The sequence below is a fragment of the Apteryx rowi genome, unplaced genomic scaffold (assembly GCF_003343035.1).
Source record: "Apteryx rowi isolate R43461 unplaced genomic scaffold, aptRow1 scaffold_144, whole genome shotgun sequence".
Taxonomy (NCBI): Eukaryota; Metazoa; Chordata; class Aves; order Apterygiformes; family Apterygidae; genus Apteryx; species Apteryx rowi.
In genome coordinates, this window is record NW_020447686.1 from 728,257 (window position 1) to 753,871 (window position 25,615).

General features: G+C 34.5%; 1 protein-coding gene across 6 annotated transcripts in view; it reads left to right on the plus strand.

Annotated features, from left to right (window-relative positions):
- DOCK9 (dedicator of cytokinesis 9) overlaps positions 1 to 25,615 on the plus strand; it is a 141,107-nt gene that overhangs the window by 93,298 nt on the left and 22,194 nt on the right. For 3 of the 6 annotated variants that reach the window (XM_026058192.1, XM_026058190.1, XM_026058196.1), the window contains 16 exons: positions 503 to 586; positions 1,234 to 1,345; positions 5,371 to 5,549; positions 6,229 to 6,345; positions 7,800 to 7,920; positions 8,901 to 9,034; positions 9,664 to 9,837; positions 11,948 to 12,062; positions 13,733 to 13,799; positions 16,365 to 16,412; positions 18,226 to 18,362; positions 22,421 to 22,536; positions 23,743 to 23,880; positions 24,200 to 24,382; positions 25,028 to 25,141; positions 25,279 to 25,494. In XM_026058192.1, the coding sequence (XP_025913977.1) occupies positions 503 to 586; positions 1,234 to 1,345; positions 5,371 to 5,549; positions 6,229 to 6,345; positions 7,800 to 7,920; positions 8,901 to 9,034; positions 9,664 to 9,837; positions 11,948 to 12,062; positions 13,733 to 13,799; positions 16,365 to 16,412; positions 18,226 to 18,362; positions 22,421 to 22,536; positions 23,743 to 23,880; positions 24,200 to 24,382; positions 25,028 to 25,141; positions 25,279 to 25,494 (2,055 nt within the window). Of the gene's footprint in view, positions 1 to 502; positions 587 to 1,233; positions 1,346 to 5,370; positions 5,550 to 6,228; positions 6,346 to 7,799; positions 7,921 to 8,900; positions 9,035 to 9,663; positions 9,838 to 11,947; positions 12,063 to 13,732; positions 13,800 to 16,364; positions 16,413 to 18,225; positions 18,363 to 18,873; positions 18,918 to 22,420; positions 22,537 to 23,742; positions 23,881 to 24,199; positions 24,383 to 25,027; positions 25,142 to 25,278; positions 25,495 to 25,615 lie in introns of all 6 variants that reach the window. The other 3 variants (XM_026058191.1, XM_026058193.1, XM_026058195.1) reach the window with 3 other exon arrangements.

Genomic DNA, 25,615 nt, shown 5'->3' on the forward strand with positions numbered 1-25,615 from the left:
ATCTATTCATAAGTTTGATTTTTATGAATTTATATTTTCTCCAAACTTTATTTTGTCTTTTCTTGTTTATTCTTTCATATATCATCTAGTTTTCTTCCAATACTACAAAAACTTCATGCATTGAATAGTGTTTTAGTTGCATTTATTTTATGTAGACAGGCTTTCAGTATCTTTTCTTTTTCAAACAATAATATGCAGTGGGGAGAAAAAATGAGGAGATATAAAATGGTAGATAAAGCTGCTGGTGACATCGCTTATGTCAAGATGGACGACTTATCTTCAAACTGCTTTTTTATCTGTGATTTGCTTATATTCTGGACTCTAAGGGAAAATTTGATATACATATATGTAGTATGCTTGTTTTATTGGTTATATTCAGACTGAATGAAATATCAATAATGTGTTTGGAAAATAAACTTGTAAAACACAGATGTATAATTAGTGAGCACTGAGACCATACTAAACCAATACTGTCTGTTTGTTTGTTTGTTTGTTTCCTCAGAAATGTTTTACCTTTATGGATAGAGGTTTTGTTTTCAAACAAATCAATAACTACATCAGCTGCTTTGCCCCTGGAGATCCAAAGGTACTCTTTTTTTTTAAACAAGCTATTTTTAGGAGTTGCCTCTTCCTGATGCATGTGGATAGTGTCCTACATTGAGACTTGAGACTTCTTTCCAGTTACATTCAAGCATGGTACTTAGAAGTACCCATGCTGTGCCTCGATCACTTTTCCCACCAAAGCACTTTTTCATATGTTGCTTCCCATCTTCAAAGTGCCCATTTACCACCCCATAGCATGTATATTTAGAAAATGGGAGGGGTAACATTAAATAGAAATATCAAGCAAGAAAATGAAAGTCCAAGTTTAGCACCATTGGTTGGGATCTTTGATGCCTGATATGTTTCTATACATTTACAGTAGTGGGGACAGCATGTACTAGATGTCCAAAGAATCTCTCCTGTGATTCCAAAATTTTCTTACATCAATGTATAAGATCCTAACCTAACTAGCTTTGGAAAATGGGAGCAGAAAATAGAACTATATCCAGCTGTTGCGTATGAATTGTGCTGAAAGTATTTTATACTGACATGTGGAAATTTCACAAGTCTACATCCCTCACACTGCAAGACTGACTGAAACCACCCGTTTGTGTAAGAAAGCTATTTCTGACATATTATTCAAATCACTGCATCAGTTGTTTTATTTACACTTTTAAATGATTTTTGCAGACTCTCTTTGAATTCAAATTTGAATTTCTCCGTGTGGTCTGTAATCATGAGCACTACATACCTTTGAATCTACCAATGCCATTTGGAAAAGGCAGAATTCAGAGGTACCAAGGTAATTCACCTACAGAAGTGCATGCTGTATTTCTTGTATGTCAACTTTTTATTGTTAAACAGGTAGACTGTGTAACTGCAGGTCTGTGATATCTTGGAAACTTTGAAAGTTTTAAATGGAATCCCAAAGTTGTAATCTCTTAACATCGAAGGAATAGTTTAGGTAGCAATCTATGCAAAGTATCTAGTTACTGAGAGATATGGTACACTAAATCTTTGATTCTTGCCCCCCTTCCCTCCTTTGCTCATAGTTTGGTTCTGTTTATGAGTTAGCTTTTAATTCACTCGCTGTAGAGCCCTGCAACACTCCTGTAGGTAGGTGCGGAGTGCGATGCTTGGTATACTTTTTACTTTTTTTTCATAGAATCATTCAGGTTGGAAGGGACTTCAGGAGGTCTGTAGTCCTGCTCAAAGCAGAGGCATCACAGAATTCAGGTGAGGTTGCTCAGGGCTTTGTCCAGTCAGGTCTTGAAAACCTCCAAGGATGGAAATTCTACAGCATCTCTGGGAAACTACTCATTTGGGACAGCAGCCAGTCCCAGTGCTTATCCTTGTGGTGAAGAATTTCTTTTCCTTGTATCCAGCCAATCTCCCCTACTTTAAATTATAATGACTACCTCTCTGCTGTGCACCTCAGTAAAGAGCCTAGCTCTGTCTCCTTGACAACCTCCCTTAAGTATTAGAAGGGGGCTATTAGGTCGCCCCAGGCCTTCCCTTCTCCATACTGAAAAAGCTCTTTTCCCTCAATTTCTCTTCATAGGTTTTGTGCTCCAGCCCTCTAATCATCTGGGCCCTCCACTGAACTCGCTCAGGGCCCAAAACTGGACGTAGTATTACAGATGTGGTCTAACAAATGCCAAGTAAAGGGGAATAATCACTTCCAAACCTACTAGCTATGCTTCTGTTGATACAGCCCAGTGTACTGTTAGGCTTCATTGCTGCCAGAAGGTACTGCTGACTCCTGTTTGCTGGCTGTTGTCCACTAGTACTCCTAGGTCATTTTCAGCAGAGCTGACCGCCAGCCAGTCGTTCCATTCCTTAGCCTACCATTGCAGGGGGTTAGTTCATCCCAAGTGCAGGACTTTGCATTTGTCCTTGCTGAATTTAATGAGGCTCCTGTTGACSCATTTCTCTAGGCCTTCTAGGTTCTTCTGAAATGCAGCCCTGCCCTTGAGCATGTGGACTGTCCCCTCAGTTTAGTGTCATCCACAAACTTGATGTGAGTGTACTCCATCTCCTCTTCCATGTCATTGATAAAAATATTTGGTAGGATAGGTCTTAGGATACACCTTGGGTAACTCCTCTTGTAACTGGTCTCCAGACTGAATACAAACTCTTAACCATCAGCCTTTGAGCCCGGTGATCCAGCTAGTTTTTTCACACATTTAGTTTTCTACCCCTCTAGATTGTAATGCCCTAGTTTGGATACAGTGATGCTGTTGACATTTGCTACTCACCCCTTATCCACAGATCATGTGAGTTCATTGTAGAAGACAGGTTAGTTGAGCATGATTTACCCTGGGTAAATCTGCTGGCTATTCCCAGTCACATTCTCCTCCTTCGTGTGCTGAGAAATGGCKTCCAAGAGGACTTACTCTGTGATTTTTCCCAGGGACCAAAGTGAGGCCTGGAGTATTCTTCTTGCCCTTTTAGAATATGGGTGTAACATTTGCCCTTCTTTAGTCATTGGAGGATCCTGATTATGGGAGACCCCAGCTCACTGTGGCTTTTCCAAGATGATAGTGAATGGCCTTGCAATGACATTAGCTAACTCTCTCAGCATCTCATTTGGTGTCCTTGGCTTACGTGGCTCGAGGTCTCTCAGGAGATCCCTGACCCAATCCTCATTAACTATTAGCAAGCAGTTCTCTTCCTTGAACCCTGTCACTAGACTCAAAGACGTGGGAGACCATGGTGGTGAAGAACGAGGCAACGAGGGTATTGAGTACCTCAGCCTTACCTGAGTCCACTGTCAATAAATCACCCTCCCCAGTGAACGACAGTCTCATGTTTTCCTCATTCAGCCTGTTACTACTAATGTAGTGGTAGAAGCTGCTCTTTTTGCCGTTGATGTCCATTACCAGTTTCAACTGTAGCTGAGCTTTGGTTTTCCTGGCACAGTCCCTGCATACCTGATCAGTGTTTCTATATTCCTCTTTTATAGCCTGTTCCTGCCTATATCTCTTGTATACATCATTTCTTTGCACCGGAGCTCAGTCTTGGGTCCCCTCTTTAGCCAAGCTGGGCTCCTGGTACATCTAACTGTGCCAAAATAAATAGTATGTTAGCTATTGCATTTGCAGCTGTAAAGTCATTATTAAATTTTTCCTAGCATTGGTTCAAAGCAAACATGAATAGCAGAGAGGAGGAAGGTACTTTTACAAGTAAAATAAACTACTAAGAGTTCCTGCCTAACACTGGTATTCCGGTAGATTAATCTCTCTTGAAATATTTTTTCAGTAGCCTCTGCTGGCTTAGTAAAGTTGGATGTAACTAATTAAAAGTTTCACTACGGTGATAGAACAGCATTTGAGAGTAAGAGCAGGGACAACTGCTTGTGAGTTTGTCTTTGTTTTTTTAGCCTTCAGGAGTGTGATAGTTAATAACATTGCATAAATCTTTCCATAGAAAAGGACCTATGAATTGTTTTAGTGCTTATAAGGGAATAACAAAACCAGAAGAAATRGTGTTTCTGACTGCGCAATGAAGAACAGTATAAAATGCTGCTCCCTGGTGAACTAGGAGTTTAGCCAGGGAAAAAAAACTTTATCACAAGTGTTTCTGGCTCTGTTTTGCTGTCCCAGACAAAAGAGATCTCAGATGGCATGTGACTGGCTCTCGTGATAATTGCACAAGGAGGCCTGTAGAAAGCCGGTGCTTTTCTATTTGTGGTTCTTTCCTATTTAATGGATTACCTTACTGGGAGAGTTCTTCCAAAAATGAATGGGCTTTGAGATCAGTATCCGGTCTTTGACTATTCTGTTGAACAAAGAAAGTAAATATGAGAAATTCTTGAGAACAGCTCATCAGTGGATATTTTGAACTTACCTATGTTATAATAAGTATATGACACTACATGCGGTATATTCACTATGCAAATTAGTTGAAGGATTATTTTATCACGTGAAAAAAAATTTTTAACTGCAGTAGTTGGACTTTGGTGTGTCTGATATATTTTTGTGTGTTTGTATCTTTTAACAGCTATATAGAGGTATCTACATGTATATCTATATATAGCTTAGTGTAGATTTACAGTTACAGCTACTACTAGAGATTGTATATTTTATGAAATAAAATTGTATTATAGTGGTTTAGGCACAAATGTTCAGGTAAGATGTTCTTTAATTCCAATTCTAATATAACTAACAGTGAATGTGTAATTATTTCTGGAAAATACAGTGTTTTTTAATTGAATGTAGCTGAAAAATTAACTAATATGCAGTTATTACAATACAGGTATAATTTGCATAGATTCATTTTAAATTAATTTGTTTAAATATGATTCTATCTATTTGTGTGCTTATAAATTGAGAAGAAATTCCTTAATTTAGACACGTGTGATGCAAAAGCAGTCTCTTCATCACTAGTAGCACTTTTACTACCCACTGCAAATTTTAGGTGTATTTTCTGTGAAAATATAAGTTAACCAGCAACACAGTTGTTAGCAGATTATACAGTCTATATTCATAATAAATACTTGTGTAAATACTTGGAGCTAAAAGATACTGGTCCAGGTGAATTTTGTAGGAACACTTTTGAATGTTGGATTTTATTAATTGGATTGTTGGATTTTTATTAAAAAAAAAGCACAACACTATTTTTAAAGCCACAAGTTTATATTTCTTTAGTGTCTGTTGATTTGAATATACACAGTCATTGTTCAGTGTGTCATTATGTAGTTAACCTAGCTAGGTGTATATGAATCATCTTTGTCAATAAGCTTGAAAACATTTTTGTTTAACTTTTTGTTAATTAATAAATTTAAATGAAACCATTCCTTACATAGGGCTTGTACTTTATTTCCAGACCTTCATCTTGACTATTCATTAACGGATGAGTTCTGTAAGAATCACTTCTTAGTGGGATTGCTTCTAAGGGAGGTGGGAAATGCATTACAAGAGTTCAGAGACATACGGCAGATTGCAATTAGTGTGCTCAAGAATTTGATGATAAAGCATTCTTTTGATGATAGATATGCTTCCAGGGTAAGTGTATTTCTGTATTAATAGTGCAAAATATAAAGATTAAATGCACTTTCAGAACAGTTTTTTTTCTTTCACTAAAATCTATTAATTTGTAGCCATGCTATTTCAGTTCATACTGTATCTGTGATGAAAACAAATAGAGCTGATAGTTCTATCAAAATCTGCAAAACCCAATATTTTTAGCAAATAAAAGCACAAAGCATCTTTTTAGCATAATTATATGTGTTTATTACTTTTTGGTATGGGATAATCTCTAACTGCAGTAAGAGATACAGTAATCAGTTTTTCCAGTCTGTTTTAAAAGCTCTTATTTTCATTAAACATTTGCTCTTAAGATTCAGCAATTGTCCTTTTATGATATCTTATTGGGAAAATAAGTTTCAGCTGCAAGTTATAGTGGTAAATTTTGAGTGATTTTTAATTTTCCTGGTCTTTTTTTTAACGTGGAAACAGCTGTGCTGTGGAGAAGCCATGAAATTTTAACAACAGATATCATGAATTTATCAAGCTAATATTAAATTAATTTGATCTGTTTAGTCTTAGGTAAATTGAATGCATTTAAAATATTTTTTTACTGCATTTTAAATGAAATAGTAAAGAAAATGTAGCTTTAAAAAACAATCTTTCATAATTAAAATGAAATCTGCAATTTGTTAATGAGCTGTTGAACTCTATGTAGAGCCATCAAGCAAGAATAGCCACTATGTATTTGCCACTCTTTGGACTGCTCATAGAAAATGTTCAGCGAATCAATGTCAAAGATGTGTCTCCATTTCCTGTTAACCCTTCCAGCAGTGTGAGTGACCATTTCTGTATGATATTCTGATTTTTTTTTCATAATTAATGGTAACACATATATGAAACACTTCATACTTCTGGCAAATGAAAAGTTTCAGAATTCCTCGAGTTTGTTCCCCTTGCTTTTTATTAAATTAAAAGTTTAGTTACCTTTGTGATTTTGGTCCCAGTTTGTCTGCTCCAGGTAAGTTACACCTAACATCATAATTGAACAGTTTGGTACTACGTACGAGTTACAGTGCCTTTACTGATCCCTACTTGAACTTCTGGTGTTTTTGGAGAATGCTAGGCCACACAGGCTGCCACAGCGTCATTCTAATGCCATCTGATTATACTGTCATGTAACATTTTGCTTTTCATTATCTCTGGGGCATGTTTCTATATTTCAATACAAACTATAGACCACATAGGATTGGACCCAGTGTATCTTTTTTGGCAGCTCTTAGTTAAGTAACAAAGAAGTTGAAAGAAGAGTAGAGTTGAAGTCAAAATACCCATTGTTTCTGCAATTTTAATTGGCTTTCTTTTGTATCTAGTATCAATTTTTTGATACATTTATTGTAAGAGAAGATTTCATTAAATTATAATGTCTCTATTTTTTTCTTCGAAATTACCCTTCTCTGTAGTCTGTCCTGCCACTTCCTACAAACTCTTGTAGATTGTAATATTGCACTTACATATGCTTAATTCTTATGCAAGAGAAAACTCCCACTGACTTCAAACATGTATAGAATTAGTTATGTTTGCTAAAACCCTGTCAGAATCAGTAGCTGCTGTTGTATTCAGCAGAAAAGACTGTATGTTAGTTGTAGTTTTTTATATATATGTAAATTTTATTTTCCTGATTCAGTCCAATAGCAAAATAAATGGACCAGAAATAAATTTGGTTGGTTTTCTAGAAAACAGAGAAACATTTTTAACTTTACAGGAGTGAGCTTTTGGAACAGCTGTAGTCTAAGGTGGCTATAGGAGAATGAATTCAAATGGAATTTGTTAATGAATATATTGATATAGTATGGTTAGATACAATTATTGAATCTAAGATTTAAAGATTAAAGAATTCTTTTATTTTTGTTTGTCCACTTCTTTCTGTGTTCCTTTTGCAAATTAAGAAAGAAAGAAATTCACAATACCTTTCCAATAAGAAAAATATTTGCATGTGTGAAGTAAAAGCAAGCTGTGTGTTTTGGAAATATCTATTTTTCAATGTTTAAAATTCCATGGACTATTCATTTGGTCAATGTTTGTTGAGGTGTCTTAAATTTGAAGCTATCTCTGCTTGTGCAAATATTTGAACATCTCATCCCATGCTTTTGAACATAATTAATAGAAATTAATACTTAAGAAATAAACATATAACAAATACTGCTCTGGAAGGTAAAAGTAGGTAATATGCACTAAAATCATAGTGCTGGAAAATATTAATCACATTTTTCTCTCTTTTCCGAACAGAGTGCAAAGGATGATGCACTTAATTTGCCAACTGCAAGTCAGCTAGTAACACCACAAAAATCAGGAAACACATTGGATAACAGCCTTCCTAAAGATCTATTTGGTGTTATCTCTGGCATTGGTAAGTCCTTAAAGTTTCCTTTTTCCTTTGTTACTAAAAATAACTGTTCTGTGTCCAACTCCAGTTGCTTTTTGAATGTGTGCATGAATGTTACAAATTAGTGGAGTTTGAATCTGGGTTTATGAGGGTTTTTTCCCTCTGCCCTGAGAATATCTTCTTTATCCACAGTGACCATACTGTAGACATATCCCTAGATTTCTACTGCTACTTTAGGTAACAAAACCCTAATGCGATCAGCTATTTGGTGCAGGCCAGAATTTGCAGTCTGCAGATGAAATCTTTCTTGCGGGGTGTTTGGGGTTTTGTTTGTCTTTCTCTTTCAACCAAACCACAAAAAAACAAAAAAAAAGGCAAAAAAGGGGGGGAGAACTATTTCCTGGAGCTGGCTGCTTTGCTCCCTACCCCCATCAAAGCTGGTTGTTCTTGCCTGGCTACAGAGAAATAGGAGACGACTGGCTGTAGTCCCTTCTGGCAAGAGCGTCATAATCCATGGTTTTGCAAGTGATGGTAGAGACCACCTCCAAGTGGACTGCTGTTTGCACAGACACTGGCATCCTCCCCTCTTTCTTCTCAGTGTATTTTTCTGTTTTTTTGTTGTCTGCTGCAATTAGCTGTATCACTTACTTGTGAATAAAAAAATGGTATCAGATGAAACATGGAGAAGGGGAGTTTTTTTAAAAATAGTTTTTTTCATGTGAGTGTGTGTGTATCTGTACATATGTGTTTTTCATGTGCATCTATATATTTGTACATAAGTTTGTGTGTATATGCATATATATATATACATTGTTGAAACTATGTAATAAATTTATCATCATTACATGTATGTAAATGGAATTAATTGTTTGCCTTTTTAAAAAGTGTGTGCATGTGTGTGTATATATATATACGGTGGTTTTAGAAGTCTGACTAAACTATGCAGTAACTGTTTTCAGTACATGTATCATTGCTTGATGGTCTTTTTTTGTTGTTTTATTTAGCTTCCCCGTATACCACCTCAACTCCAAACGTCAATTGTGTGAGGAATGCTGACTCAAGAGGCTCTCTTATAAGTACAGACTCGGGAAACAGTCTCCCAGAAAGGCAAAGTGACAAGAGCAATTCCCTTGACAAGGTAAAAAAAAACAAAAACAAAAAAAMCCCTGTATTCCTAAAAACTCATCCTAGTTCTCATAGGAGCTAACTTTTGTAATCTCCAGTGGGGTTGGACTTTCTAGAGTAACTGTAGAGCAGTATATTGCATAAATTTTTCTGCTTAAAAATAGTTATTATTATTAGTTCTTTTTGCATTGCATTTATTAAGCTGTTTTGCAGAAGAAACAAACAGATTTTCAAATTAGAGACATAAGCAAGTAGTTGATGTTTCCTTTGCTGGATCGAGTCAATAAATGAAGTACATTAAGAGAACGGAAACCTAGTTGGGACAGCTTCTTTGATTTTGTGGGGACCTTTGCTTCATCCTCTTCTACACGCAATATATGTAGCATTTTTAATATTTTTTTAAAACCAATTGCTGCCCTTTCTCCAAGTGACTTCTCTTATATTAGTTTGACTTTTCTAAATCATTTTACTTTAAACCTATTACAAATTAGGAGTTCTGGCAGCAGTAGCTATGAGGTATTCAGTCATGTCTTTCTGCAGCTTGTATTGATACTGATCACATTTCATTTTCTTAGATCTTGTTGTGCATGTCACAACATGTTAWTTTTTTCCCCTTGACTCTGACATGCCTTCCTGTGGCAGAGAGAGAAGCTTCTCAGAAGGCACTCTGCTCATGCTATGCGCCCTAATGGAGAAGAAGAAGAAAATTCTCACCCTGCAAAGAAAAAMCGTGTTACTATGGATTTTTCGCTTCTGACAATTCCAACTTTGCCAGAGAAAATTTTGCATGCCGCTCTCTCTCTCCAGTTACAAGAAGTATTTGTTTTTTGTGCTTGGTATAGTTAAGCTGCGGAGTGAAGTGTGTGATCTATAGTTTTGCCACTTCTTTGCAACAGTTGAATCTTAAGGCAAATATGTACAAAGTAACCAAGTAAGATGCCACTAAGTGCTAATCCTGTAATAGTTTATGTACATGGTTTAATTTAACCATAAAAATCCAATCAGGCTAAATATTAGCAGGATCTGAGTCTTAGCGTTTTTAATATAAATAGGACTAAAAAAAATTCTTTGGAATTGACCAAGCAAATAAATAAATAAATATCTTGTGTATACACTGTTGCTAAATGGCAATACTGTCATCTATTACTTAGCTTTCATGTTGTTAATTACTAATGTGTAGCGTTTTTACTAAGTGAAAGGGTTTTCAAAGGAATCAACATCCTTTGAAAATTCTATTTTGGTCTGGCAATTTAGGTAATACAGGATTTGTGTTTTGCATGCTGTTAATATTTTCCCAGAACAATACTTAATCCTGGCTTATTATTTGTTGCTTTTCAAACTTTCTTTCTAGTGTATCAGTTGTTTCATGCACGTATCTTCAAATTTTTGCTCATTGCTTGATACCATTACTAAAAAAAGCCGTGTTTTTGTTTTAATTTTTGTTTAGAATAGCCTGTAGAACTGTACTAGTGAAATCAGAACTTGCTGCAAGTGAACCGGTTTCTATTTTCATATGTGCATACTTTATAGATTTTTTGAGATAATTTTTGTAGTCCTAGTTTTGTCCATGTACATTTTCAACTACTTTAGAAGGAATATTATCCAGTGCTCTGGACAATGTCCTAAAAATCTAGGAAACTCAAATTCAGTTTCTGCTCTGCCACTCATTACTTGCCTGCTTTATTTCAGTATCCATAATGCTGTACAGTAGCACTTCCTCACTGACCAGAGATATTTCAAAGATAGAGGTGGTGAGGTATTTAGAATATACAGTAATCAGGGTCATATAGCTGTGCATTTCCTCTTAAATTACAGTAACTTCTGAGATATATATGTATATATATATATGTACATATAATCTTTTATTTCCCAATTTTGATATAGAGGATTTGTTCCAGTATGATTAATGTGTCCTTAAAAAGATCAGGAAGCCAAGGTGATCTGGCTTTCTTGTAGAAACCAAAGAGTTGCATGGATCAATTGTATCAGACCAGTAACTTTAGAGAAGACTTATTAAATGACTTGTTTACCTTCCATTCAGATAAGCAGCCTCATATTGAAAGTGAACGTTAAGGCACTGAAAGAGGACATAATTTATTCTTTAAGCAACGTAACATATAGTGTATCTGTAAAAGTCTTAACTGAGGATTTTGTAACACTTGCTTGTGTGGAAATGGTTCTTTTACAGATAAGTCACAGCCTACAGCTCAATTTTTATATTCTCACAGTTCTGTTTTCTCCGTTTGGTAGCTCTTTAGATGTACTCTTTAAAAGATCAGTCATGGATTTTTTTGATTTTATTTTTTGGACAGACTTCCTTCAATATTGGGTATTGCTGATTAATTTCCCACAAATGTGGGAACTGTATAAACAAAGTCTTGAAGCAGGAGAAAGGTTTTTTGAGGCAAGTTTCTTACTGATGATTGGTCTTCCAGAATGCGTACTATTCCCATACATTTGTGTTTTCCTTGGAGTTCTTATGTCTTTAAATGGAAAGGCCTTTCTACAGTTAAGTATAACATCTGTTCAAGAGCAGACTCCATGAAGGAGTATATATGTATTGCCTAACAGTAGCGTGTATTTTTACAGTATTTCAACTAAGCAAAAAGGGCATGTCCACTTTCTACAATGTGGTTACCTATTCATAATTATCTTGACTGATAGTCACTGTTAGGTAACCTTCCCTCTTCCCCCCTTTTCTGGAGGAAAAATTCATCCAAGAAGCAAATAAAAATGAATGAAGGTGAAAAGGCTTAGTTTGGTATTTGTGTGTATAAAGTGTTGACCTGTCTCCCTCTATGAAACATTTTGTCTCCATTCTGAGATCCTGTTTCTGTTGCAGGAATTAATAAGATAATTTAAAATATTTTAGTTTGTTATCAGTTCAAGAACTTTTCAGCCAAAGCCTTGTCTGGTTTCTTTTCAGAATCAACAGACTGGCACTTTAGGAAGTTCTGTAGTTCGATATGACAAGCTTGACCAGGCAGAGATCAAGAGTCTGCTCATGTGTTTTCTTCATATTTTAAGAAGTATGTCAGATGGTAGGTAATTCCACCTAATTTCTGTAAATTTGAAGAGATGTGTTTGATTTATGCATGTGACTTAACACCTTTTTAAAATTAGAAGAATATTTTAGGTGTGGGTACCACATTGTGCCAAGTTTTACAGATCTGTGTGACTGATCAAATTAAACCCTGGTTGAAACTTTGTAGCCATTAAATGTCATTTATTCCCTCAAAGCATGAGGCACACTGAAGGACTTGGTAAGCAAACATACGTTCATGTGTGATTGTACAGTATGGACTGGAGACTGGAGGTAAAGAATAAATACTGAAGTGTTCAGTAGAAGAGGATCTGGCTAGTCCATTTCTCTCTTCTGCAGAACTTCCTGTATGACTGTGAACCAAAGTACTTGATCACTGGGTCTTTCCATTTCAGGAGTGGTGGTATTAGTGTTTCTCCATTTTCCAGGGGTATTTGCAAGATTATCCATTGAAAATTCTGACAGACTCCGATATAATCGGGGGGGGTGGGGGGGCATGCAAATACTGCATGAATGTCAAATCCTTAATTTTTTTCTAGGATTGTACAACTCAGAATCATCACTAGCCTTGATCAGGGTTAAAAAGAAAAAAGGGGAGAGCCTTTGGTATAAATATTGAATTTTTCAATTTGTGCAAAATATGTCAAGAGTAGGATTATTTTCTCAGCATATTTTGTTGTTAAATCCTGAAAATCTAGTTTATGGAGTACTACTTGAACTCTAGCTTATTACACTACTTAATCAAGAATGAGATTTGAAAGGTTATAAATATTTAATATCCAGTCACATTTTTAGATTTTCATGTAATTACATAGATATTATTTTATGTATGCTAATTGCAAGGAATAATAAAAAAGGAAAATATTTTTTCAGTGTTTTACATTTTGAAAAATATAAAAATCTGTCAGAATTTCCAGGAAGTTCAGGTTAAAATTTACTGTTTTAATAAGTTGATATAAAACTTGCGTTACTATGGGAGGTGGGGTTAGTCTGAATTCTGGTGGAAAAGAACAAATATCAAACCAACTTTGTCATACATCTCAGTAGTAATTTTGAATTTGTTTCATAGCTAATTTTAAACATTTTTGGCAAAACAGTCCACGTCTTGGCTATGTAACTACAAGCRTCAAAAAAAATATGTAGCCATTTTTTGAAATCTGTGCATGTCCCTGATAGTTTTGATTTGTTGACTAGTCTATAGTTGACTGTGGTATCACAGCCAGTGCTGAAAAACTATCTATGGTAAACCATTGTGATTAAACCAAGAGAAAAATCATAAATTTGAATAAAAAGCTATAAAATGTTGAGACCAATTTACAAAGAAGCAGATTGTAAGACTATTATTTCAAACTATTCTGGTCTTACATTTTTAGAACACTTAAGCCATCACTGGCTACATACTTACTACTCTTCAAAATAGGAAGCTGTATGGGAATATTACAAATTCATTAAAAGCATATTATAGAAACCCATTCAGAGAAATTATATGTGCAACTGTATAATCAGCTTCAAGGAAAACTTTAAATAGTAATAATCATCTGTACTCCGTTTCCAGAGTCTCTGAATCCTCATCTTAAAAAATGAGAACTGATGTTAACTCTTCTGCTTAATGTTTTTATGTGTTTGCTGCCTTTGTCCTGTTTGTTTTAATATTTTTCATTTTTCTAGATGCATTGTTTACATACTGGAACAAGGCTACAAAATCTGAACTCATGGACTTTTTCACAATTACAGAGTAAGATCTTGTTAAACTTCTCATAAAATTACACATTTCATTTTGCTGTTAAAATCATCAGTGCAAATTTAAGTTTGTATATAAATTTTTTTCCTTATTTGAAAAAAAAATACAATCAGTCTCAGTTTAGAAGTCCTTAACTTGATGTGCACAATTACATGTCTGTCTATATTCCGTGATAGTTTCTGGAATTAGAATAAATAGAAATGATCCCAGGGATGTTCTTAAACAGTGCTTAGTACTCAGACTGTGCCGTACTCCCAGAAGAGGAACCAGCTTTTTGGTTGACCTGCCTGCTTTCAAATCCGTCTTGGAATGCAAACTGCTAAAATGGTGTGGTTACATACCAAAACGCATTGAGTTACATAACTTGAGAAACAAAGGGATGTGTCTTTCTAGCTTTCCCTTCTACCATACTGTAAGGGAAAAGATACAGGAGGAACCTGGTATTTCATGTCAACAGCTACACTCCAGTATTATCCATGCTTAGCGTTATCGTTCATGAGAATTGGCTGATACATTAGTGAAAAGTGAGGAAGCCCTATCTGCTTGAAGTGGGGCGCTGCAGAAGCTTTTCTGCAGGCCTTGCTGTTTCACTAGGCTGTTTTTCATTTGTTTCCATAGTACAGGCTCAATAACTGTAGTATCAGCATTTAATTGTGTTACAGAATGTGCTACTCAAAATCTATTTTAGGAACGTGTTGTAGGTGTGTATTTTAGTTTATCAGTTAAGTGCATCTAGCAAAATATTGATTGTACCAGAGACAGAGCTGAACAAGTAAATGAGCCTAGTTAGTAGACTCTAAGGCCGGAGGTTTAAACTTCAACCAGTTAGTGGCAAAACAGTATTTTGCCATTGGAGACCTCTTATTTAAGGGGCCGGATTGGGTTGGTTTGTGATCAAATGAGCACTCTTGAATTACTGACTATCAGAGGAGGTTTCCATCACAATATCAGTGTAAGGAATACAGAATAAAGTTCCCATTAGATTAATGCTGTGGATGATACCATAGTTCCTTGAACCAGCATGGAAGCAAGGCTCATAGAAGTCTACCTCTTCCATTTCTAGGAATATTTTACCAATGACAATAATGTTCATTTTGATGATAATTTTTATTAATACAGATTGTTTCTCAATACCTCTGTGAGGCAGTGTTTCTGGTAGGTAGGTACTCTCCACCCAAAGAGCTTTTTCTGAAGAGCTTAGAGTCTAAAAAAGACAAGGAGACATGAGAAAGGGGAATGAGGTTAACTTGCAAACAGAATGACAAGTCTGGGGGAGGCCAATGCTGTTCTGATTCTGCAGTTTGGAGGTAGCTAGTCTACCTAGGATCTGCGTACAAAATGGAGATGATTTAAAGAGACTGTTTGCCAACTTCCTCCCTCATTCACACTGACATGTGAAAGAGAAAGCCTGAAAACTATCTTTCAGTTTGGATTTACGCTTTAATGAAGAATTTTTAGAATATTCTTACCTGAGAAACAAGAGAAATTGTATTAAGCCTTATGAATTATCAAGTAATTACTTTCAATGAGAAAAGGGTCATATTAAGTAATCAATACAGCCTCCATCCAAACCATTTTTCTTGATTTGAAAGTGTGACTTCTAATTTATTTTTCAGTCAGCAGCTTTATATACTTAACAGTCTTGGAGAAAAGCAGAGGCACCTCGAAAATTAGGTTATGCTCAGAATATTCTGGATGGATCTGAAACCAGTAGCATTAGGATTGTTTAAAATATAACAACATATTGAAGTATAGATTTTTTTTTTAATGAAAAATTATTATATCTTTTAGGATGTACCCTTGTCTTCTGATTATTGTAAAGTCAGTAAAAGCTGTTTCCCTTTTCAAAATGGGGGGGGGGGTTGTTTGTTTGTTTTTTTAGAAAATAGTTTTAAAAAAATGTTTTCCCTTTAGAAAAGGGAACCATGTTGTTATTATCCTGGTATCTAGAGGCCTAAAAATTCTTTTTAGGTCAAGGGGAAGGAATCAGGTTTTATTGCTCTTGTTTTAGCTCTCATACATGCTTTGCAAAATGTGTGCATGTATAATGTCTGGTTATCTCTCTGCTTCGGTTCTTTGCATGTTGCTTGTCCTGGATTGCAGTTCATTTGGAAAGTAATTATACCTCATTTTGTATAATGAAGTTTTGCCTGTGATAGTTGAGGCTAAACATTACTTTTCTATAAACATTAAATAATAAAAATCCATTCAAAATGAAGCACTTCAGCTCCGTGTTTACAACTTTCTAGGGTGTTCTGTTCTTTCACCTTTTGGCTCTTGTTGCTTGGCACTGTTAGGCTTCAAACTAGCTGTTTGGATTCAGAGTGCTGGGATGGGTGTGCTCCCTTGTTTGCCTTTTGATATTAATCCCAGTTTGACCAAAATAAGAACCATAAATGACTGATGGAAGGGAATTTTAAGGGTGGGAGAAATTAAGAAGTTTTATGAGGTAACGATGTAAAGTGAAACAAAAATAATAGYTGAATGATTCCAGCATACATATATTTTAAAAAATTGTTTTAAGTGTTGCTTCTCTGATTTATTATGTGTTTTCTGCAGAGTATGCTTACACCAGTTCCAGTACATGGGAAAACGATATATAGCCAGGTACTGTGTGGAATTTAAATTTAGCAGTCTTGTCCACTAAGAATAATAGTGTGTACAATATGCCTTGAATCTATTACAAATAAATTGTATGACGATAGAAAAATTATTGTGAAATAATACCTAACAACTTGAAGTAAGTAACTGCTTACTGTATTATCAAATCTGTGTCCTATCTGAAAATCTGGTATCTATTTAAGAATGATGGGAGTGAGTGTGTTATAAACGTTTATAATAAATTACTTTAAAATCCACCTGTTAAATGCTGTACTTTTACAGCAGGTTTTTTTTTTTCATTAAAATGAAGTCTTTTGGGAAGAACGATCCTGTAATTTAAATCTACTCTATATTCACTTGAGATTTAACCTATGTCAGTTGAAATGTTTTAGAAATTTTATATATAATGTTTTTACTGAAAAGATGAATAGCAAACATTCCAAAGCTGCTGTTTTTTAATTCAAAGACTGAAGATGCCTGTATGCTAATCTGTAGGTGTCAGAAACTTATACTGAATTGTTTGAATATCTTTGCATATTAATTTTTTTATGCGAAGTTTTTTTTATAATACAGTAAAAGATAGCAAACTGTTTAGACCTCATACTGTGCTTGACATGGTGATGCTGTTATATTAAACGTGTGGGCTTTAAATACTGGCCCTCTTGAACTCAGTGAGAAAGTTGTTGCTGGCTTTGGGTGGTAGAGGATTCTGACTAAGATGTTAGCATTTTTATTTTTAATTTAGATTTAATAGCATGTGAATCTCTTTCTGCAAACAAAAAGCTTTTGGCTACCTTCTTGGAGATTTTTCAGGAGGAATGTTCACACACCTTAAAAAAAGTCTATGGCCAAAATGAATCTGGCTGTTTTAAGGTTTTGACTGTAACCCTTCTGCTTCAATGAACTTCAAAGTCTGGATTTACAGGATTCTGCAATTTTTAGGGTTTTTAGAAATGCATTAAACTAATTTGACTAGTTTGTAGAGAAGACTACCACACTTCCTTTTTGTTGACTGATCACTTAATCTGTGTTGCATGTTATGCTCAAGTAATTACACTACAGAAGTCATCTTGTGTGCTGCAGAGGTGTTGAACTCTCCCAATAAAAGTAGTTTTCTAGTCTTTCACATTGTTATTACACCAAAGTATGTCACAATCAATGCACACACTCTTAAAATGCACAAATAACAGAGTAAAAGGGAACAGGGAATTGTGTAATTCAAGCACTGGTTTTTATTTTTCATCAGCTCTGGTGGTGGTACACAGTAGGAAGTTAGCCTGTACTGATTGCTAACACAGATCACTTTTCTGTTTTCTTCACTTGATTGCTGCAAGTTTAACAAAGTATATGGCTCTTCTCCCTTCCTGCTTGGGTAAGACATACATAATAATACCTCAGTTAATTCATGCTTTCCTGTTGCATGTAATCTTTCTAATTTTAGCCTTGTGTGTCCTTCTAATTTTTTTCTAAACTTTGTACAGTCAAAATAAAGGATTTTGGTTTTGGGTTCTGAATATTTTCAGAATATTCATGTTCTCAAATATTTATGTTCTCAAAAGCTCTGAAGTAAATTGCTTTCAAGAGCAACTGCTTGTGTTCTTTTGCTTTCATGCCTTGAGGTTTTTTAAGAAAGAGTTTGCTGTGATGCTTTTTTTCTTAAGCTACCTATTTTTGTTTTGTAAGTAAAACAGTAAATAGGTTGCATTACAATTCTTTCTATAAAACTTCTTGTGCTGTAATTGCTTAACTAACACTTCCTATCCTGCTGCAGTTTGACATGTCTAACTTTTGCTTCTATCCCATTTCACCCATCTTGCAGGAACCAGGAGGGGTTGGGATCCATAGTTCATGATCGAAAATCTCAGACATTGCCTGTTTCCCGTAACAGAACAGGAATGATGCATGCCAGATTACAGCAGCTGAGCAGCCTGGATAACTCTCTCACTTTTAACCACAGTAAGTTTCATGACAACGTAACATTCATCATCCTCAACCAGTACCACAACACCAGAGACAGGACACAGAGCCACACCAGTGCATTTCAATGACTTTTATTGTTCTAGGTCAAATAAGTAGCTGGAATCAATCCATGGTCTGTTCCCTGCTTTACAACAGAACARTCAACACTGGCTGATGCCATAACATGGAGCATGGTTAATGAGAGCATAGTTTATAATTGTATTTTAATCTTTTTTAAATTATATGCACTTGAATTTTGTGCTGTGTATGGTTACAGGATTTCTATATCTTTGTGTATTGGCTTCATTAAGTTTTTTTTTTTTCCACTTGATCTTATAAATGATTAATCTAACAATTACAAGATGCACTTTGACCATATCTCCATGTTTTGACATCTCCTAAGGAGAAATATGTTCCCTAGAATTTCTATGAAGAGTGTGAAATCCGTGATCTAGTTTGTCTGGAAGTGAAAAAACATCCAATAATGAAGTGATTTTTCTGTTTTCAGTGTGAGAAAGATATCAAGTGTTCTTGGAATTTCTGTAGACAATGGTAAGATTTAATCAGGTTGAAGTCAGCTTGTGTAAGACTGTGTTTTGAAAACTAAATCTGCTTATGTCCTATCTTTTTAAATATGCTGCTCTTAAATTGCAAGTTATGCTGTGTGTAAAGTATTCTGAAACATCATTTTTAAATTTTCAGCTTCAAAACACAATGAAACTGATTGACTAATCCAGTAAAATACAGCACTAAGACTGAAAAGATTTACGTGTAGTAAAGCTATTATGTGAGTTAACTATATGTTCCCTATACTCATCCTTTTGTTTCCCAAAGCATACCTTACTGTCCATTACAGGTACTTAAAGCCTTTTAACTCATTATCTGTAATATAAAACAACAGTTGACCTAGCTGCATAAGACTTACCATGTAGTCTAGTGGAAAAATGAAAAAGGGTTTTCTATATTATAAACACATTCTCTCACCTTCTTTAATTAAAAAAATGTAAATTTTTGAATTAAAAATATGAGAAAACTGTATAGCAGTCATGTAAGCAGCAGTACTATTGCTGTATCATRCTGATTTCTACATGTTTTTTAAAACATAAAAGAAAGGGCTTTTACACTCTATGACTCTATATATTCAGTATGATGAAATACTTTTAGTAGAGAAAGATTGATTAAAAAAAAAAAATTCTCAGGGAAATAACATGGCTCTTTCTGCGCCCTGTATGCAAAGAGATTTCATATCTCCAGAACTTAGCAAAGTTCACTGAATTTAGAAACTGTGAGCTAAAGGATGTTAATAAACACATGCCTATGTTAAAAAGATACTGTCAGTTCTTTTCCATCTAGATTGAATGAGATTATCAAGGAAGGTATCTCACTCAGATAACTTTGAATAAAGTGATAATAGTTTTTTTATGTTGGATACAGAATGAGTATAAGGATATTACTCCATATATTGGCCATGGTTTTATAAGGTGAAAATATGTTGCTATAAAAGCCATGTGAAATGTGAAATTAGTTTTTATATATTTGGTTCTTGTTCTTGCCTAACATTCAGTTTTGCGTAGTAGTCAGTCTGTATCGTGTATCTAAGATAGTGTTCAGAACCCTAATAAATCTTTCAGGTATCCTGTATAGGATACATACAGTAAAGATGTACCTGATGGAAGTAGTTGTTCTACTTGTTCTTATAATCATGATCCTTTGGCAAGACAGTTGTCTACAAATATAAATTATAAGCTTAATATCTCCAGTACAGTATGAGAGAAATTAGGCCAATGTAAAATATTTCAAATTTTTGAAGCATCTCAATATAGGCAAGCAGGAAGGTAGATTTATATGTATATTGTTGGGGAAGGAGGAGGGGAGGAAGCTCAGCTGAATACACAACAATGCACAAACATACTGAAATACGAGAGACACACCCTGGTCTGTAATAGCAGTATACAATCATTGTCTACCTCATAGTCATTAGAGATGATCCCGTTTTCACAGTTTTTAGGTGTTTTTAAATCCAGTTATTCTGCATTAGTGTGACTGTACAGATTCATATCAAAACATATGCATATCTAGGTAGATGAAAATATTAGATGTGGTAATTGTAGTTCCATAGTTACTTGTTAAATTACATATGAGAAATAGATATTGAGTGTATTAATATTGTATTCTTCATGTAAAACTGTCTTTTCTAAAACTATAGCATTTTGAAACAAGTTTAATTTTTAGCATATATATGAAAAATCATTGCTAAATCCATTTTTTTAATCGAGCCCAGTTGAGTTTTCCTTTAAGTTTACATCCTGCCCAAATGTTCTGTCTATCTCCAATAATAATGCAGAGTAAACAGACAGTGGCCTGTTTGGTTAGATGGTTTTAATTATTTATGGAAAGAATACAATTGTAACTGTTTGGAATCCTGTCCATTGGCTACAGCTTTTATTTATGATTTATAATAACCCTTGCACCATTCTTCGTGTCTGAAAGTCTTTTTTTTCTGGAAGAGAAAAAAAATTATATTTTTAAAGAATTTTCCCCCTGACCTTGATTCTTTTTTCCAAATGGTCAGCATCTCTTTGTATTATCAGTAGTGCCAAAACCACAGGCTAACTTAAGGATTTCTGGTCACCTAAAGGTGACTGCTTTAAAGAAGGATTGTTCTTTGAATTTCTTTAAGGAAAAGAACACTTTTACTTAGAGAAAAAGTGTATGAAAAATACTGGCAAATGGTTGTTGTGCTAAAACTTGTTTCCAAATGCAGCCTGTTCCTTTCTGTCATTACAAAAGTGAAGGAAGTAGCTGTATTGCAGCCATAAAAAAAAGTATGTGGGAGGAGGGAGAGGTGGAGGCAGAGAGAATGTAAAAGGTGATAAGAAAGAGGTGTGTATTTCCTGACAAAAAGCATCTATAAATCCCCAGAAACTAGTGGTTCTTCTACCTCCTTTCCAGTGTTTGGGAGAGCTATAAAGCAGGCAGAAGATTCACATTAGTGAATCTTCTACAGATTTTTTTCCCCTACATTATAGCTTTTTATTTGCTTGCTTTGATTTTAGGATTCATATTCTAGTTCTTAAAAACAGACACAGATTCCAAAAGATGATTCTTCTTTCTAAGCTACATATTGCACTAGGTCTGCTTAGTTTGGATCAGGGAGGAAAAAAAATCTGTGAACAAGCCTGCATGCGTAGCTCAGACTGGGAAGCAGAGACTGTGCAGAAAGAAGTGGCCAGGTGTCACTGTAAAAGAATGTCCTTTCTTCTGTGCTTTTCTTAGCCTCAAAAGTTTATGCTATGCTTTTCAGTACTTTAGCAATGCTAAGTTGACTAGTARATCTAATGCGTCAGTATGATCTGGACCAAATTTGTGTAAAGCAACCAGGACACATTTGACAATCTGGTTCTGAAAGTTCAACGTTAGGGAACATAAACAACTTATTACACTTCAGCACTGGTTATCATATGTTTTTTAAATTAATTAAATACAATATGGAACTAAAAGCAGTCAAATATTTTGATCAAATCTGGATTTACCTCACGATGTTGCTACATACCAGAATTAATTATTTGGGTCTTCAGCTGCATTCTCATAAGTCATTATTGTATTCTTTCAATTCTTAGTGTGTTGTATTTTTATAATGATTAATTTTGAGATCATTATAACATCTCTAAATTACCAGTAGATATTTTCAGCTATAACTCAATCCTACTGTAGTACTTATTTTAGGATAGGTACATAGATGTAGATATATACACACATATGAAATATCAGGCACTTAAGATTTTAATTGCTGTTTAGTGATTCTGTTGTTAACATTTTTTCTTTGTACTTGATATATTTTATAATCTTGTGTAAATTTGCTAGAATAATTGTGTATGTGCACATATTTGAAAAGTATTTAAAATGCATATGAAATATTATTTTATATTGAATATAAACTTTTGTCAAGCTTTTTCCTTTTTGTTAAACTTTCCCTAGTACAGCAAGGCTTTTGCAAATAAGAAATGTTTAAGTGGGTTTGTCAAGCACTTATACTTCCTTTGAAATTTCTGTAGGCTATGGCCATTCAGATGCAGATGTTCTTCACCAGTCTTTACTTGAAGCCAATATTGCCACTGAAGTTTGCCTTACAATTCTGGATACTTTATCATTATTCACAATGGCTTTTAAGGTTTGTCCTTGACTTGATGTTGACATGTCCCGTAATTATCTTTCAGAAAAATTACTTTAAAAAATATTTTAAAATTTATATTTTATATTGTATAGTAGTATAGCATTGCATTTTTAACATTTCTAGTATTGTGTTTCACTTTTAACACAAATATTTCATGGTTGTATCATTTAATAGCTGATAACCTGTCAAAGCAAAATGCTTTGTCTTCGGTTAAGTATTGCACACAGACACACCTCTTTCATGGAAAGATGCAAGATTATTGCCTAAGAAAAGATTCTACGTCTGAGTCATGCAAGTGTTAAATTTAAATCAGGAGTAAATCCATTTATTTTAAATAGTGCATGTTCTTAATTTACATGTTACATGTTACATGGTTACATGTTACATGTATTGTTACATGGGTAACAATAAAGCTGAATATAGTATGGGAGAGATTCCTTATTGATCAACAGTAATCTGTTGGAAACTCTTTACTTGTCCTAGCTCTTTCTAAAAACACTTCCAGAAACCTGCGTCTAGTTAATGTTAGCAGTATAACTGTCTTTTAAAGGTCCTTTGGTGTGATAGATGTATTATATGGCAAGACCGTAAGTTATGTTTCGATGTACCTAGTTTAACAATTTTTAAAAGATTCTTGGAGTTACTATTTCCTTAAAATTTACCTGAGATAGTACCTTTGGTTCTTGATGTAGATAAAACTCTGAAAAGTAACCAATATCTTCATCCTTAAGAGCCTTTTTGGTTTCAGTTTTAGGACAGTAAGAGAAGATGGTGAGTGGGTGGGTTGGGTTTTGGCGGGAAGGGAGGTTTAGAGCATTGTAAGAGGTACTGCTGTGTGAAAATTCCACTGTCTGAGCTACTAAAGCCAGCATAACCAATGTGTGCTAATACTTTGAGTGTGCCTCTCAAGGAACTGCTAATAGTTACTGATTTAATTAACAGCTGTTAAAAATCTGTTATCATTGTTTTATAAGTCTCCATAGAAGCCMACACTTTGCTTATAGAGCAAGGTTAATGAAATATTAGAAATATCTAATTAAAATTCAGATCTGCTTGCGTTATTAAACATTGTGATATTATTATGCAGATTGTTTTTAATTTGCTTGTTGAAGCAAAAACATTTTGAATGATCTGTGTATATTTTTAGAGTACTATGAATGTATTGCAGTACAAAACTTCTAAATTCTTGCTATCAATTTAAAGAATCAACTACTGGCTGATCATGGGCATAATCCACTGATGAAAAAAGTATTTGATGTATACCTCTGCTTCCTTCAAAAGAACCAGTCAGAAACAGCATTGAAAAATGTCTTCATAGCTTTAAGGGCACTTATTTTTAAGGTAAGAAGTTTTACAATGGTTAATCTTCACTTATTTGTCTGTTTCTTTAGTTAACAATACACTTCATAAAAGTTGAAGAACTAAAATCCCAAACTGAATTTGGTGAATAAGGACTGTCATGATCCCAAAACAGCATGGGATAATCATTCTTTGAACTGCTGTAAAAATCATTTTGTGTTGTGAACTACTATAATTGTTTGGGTTTTTTGTTGGTTTGTTTGGAAATATTAATATATTTGTATTTTTCTTGATACATTTATTTTATCAAGAACTGAAGTTAGCTTTAATGGATAACTTTTCTCTTCTGCTTTTTCCTCAGTTTCCTTCTACATTTTATGAAGGTAGAGCTGATATGTGTTCTGCATTGTGCTATGAAATTCTTAAGTATTGTAACTCCAAATTGAGCTCAATTCGTACTGAAGCTTCACAGTTACTTTACTTCTTAATGAGAAATAATTTTGATTACACAGGGAAGAAGTCTTTTGTTAGGACACATCTGCAAGTTAGTATACTTTATTTTTCTTTCTTTCATGTTTTCAAGTGTTGGGTTGCCTATGCTTGTAGATGTGCAGTTGCATACGAGTGTGCAAAGTCCTGTCAAATAGAGCCATAAGAAAGATGATTTTGGATTCAAGCAAGGCCAGTACTATTCAAAGTTAAGAAGATGGCAATAGAAGTATGTTCACTACATGAAAATAGAAACAATTCAATGACCCTGTGTTTTCTAGGAAATACAACTTTTTATTTGTGAGCAGCAAGTTTTCTGTTTTGTAGATATTACTTTGTGAAATAGCATACCTTGTTATGTCAGAGGAAGAAAAGAATGCAGCAGTAAGCAGCTAAAGATCTCCAACAAAACAGAAATACATAGACAAGTTGTGTGTTTGTTACTTTTACGACCTCTGGCTAGTTCATCTGAGCGGTCATTTTTTAGACCAGAGGATACCTGTGATAATTTACACAAACTTGTTTCTCATAAAATTGCCTATGCTGTTATACAAGTAATTTTTGAAAAAATTCTATCAAATACAATTTCACTTCAGGGAATAGTCTTTCAATGAAAAAGAACAAAACTTCTTTTGTAGTTGCTTACATTTCTGGGGTATTTCATGAAATGTGCACTAACAAGATGTTTGTTTCCGTCAAGGTTATTATTTCAGTAAGCCAGTTAATTGCTGATGTTGTTGGAATTGGAGGAACTAGATTTCAGCAGTCCCTTTCCATCATCAATAATTGTGCCAATAGCGACAGGATTATCAAGGTCTGTTTTGATTCTTCTTTTTATACTGTGGAAAGGCTGCCTGAAAACTTTTCATAGTGTCTTTTGAAATTGTTTCAACTTTTTATTATGCAAAGAAGGAAAAGTTAAGTAACTATTTTCTTTTTCTGTTGTTTTAGCATACTACATTCCCTTCTGATGTTAAGGATTTAACAAAACGTATTCGTACGGTACTGATGGCTACAGCTCAAATGAAGGAGCATGAGAATGATCCAGAAATGCTTGTGGACCTCCAGTATAGTTTGGCAAAGTCTTATGCTAGTACACCCGAACTAAGGAAGACATGGTTAGACAGCATGGCAAGGATTCATGTTAAAAATGGGGATCTTTCAGAGGTAAGTGAATAAAATTGAACTAGATTAGCTTCCTAATAAGCTTGACTTTCTTGAAATTTAAAATACTGTGTATAGTTGTCAGTGTGTAATATAGTAAGTTTTTTTTTTTAATTAAATTTTG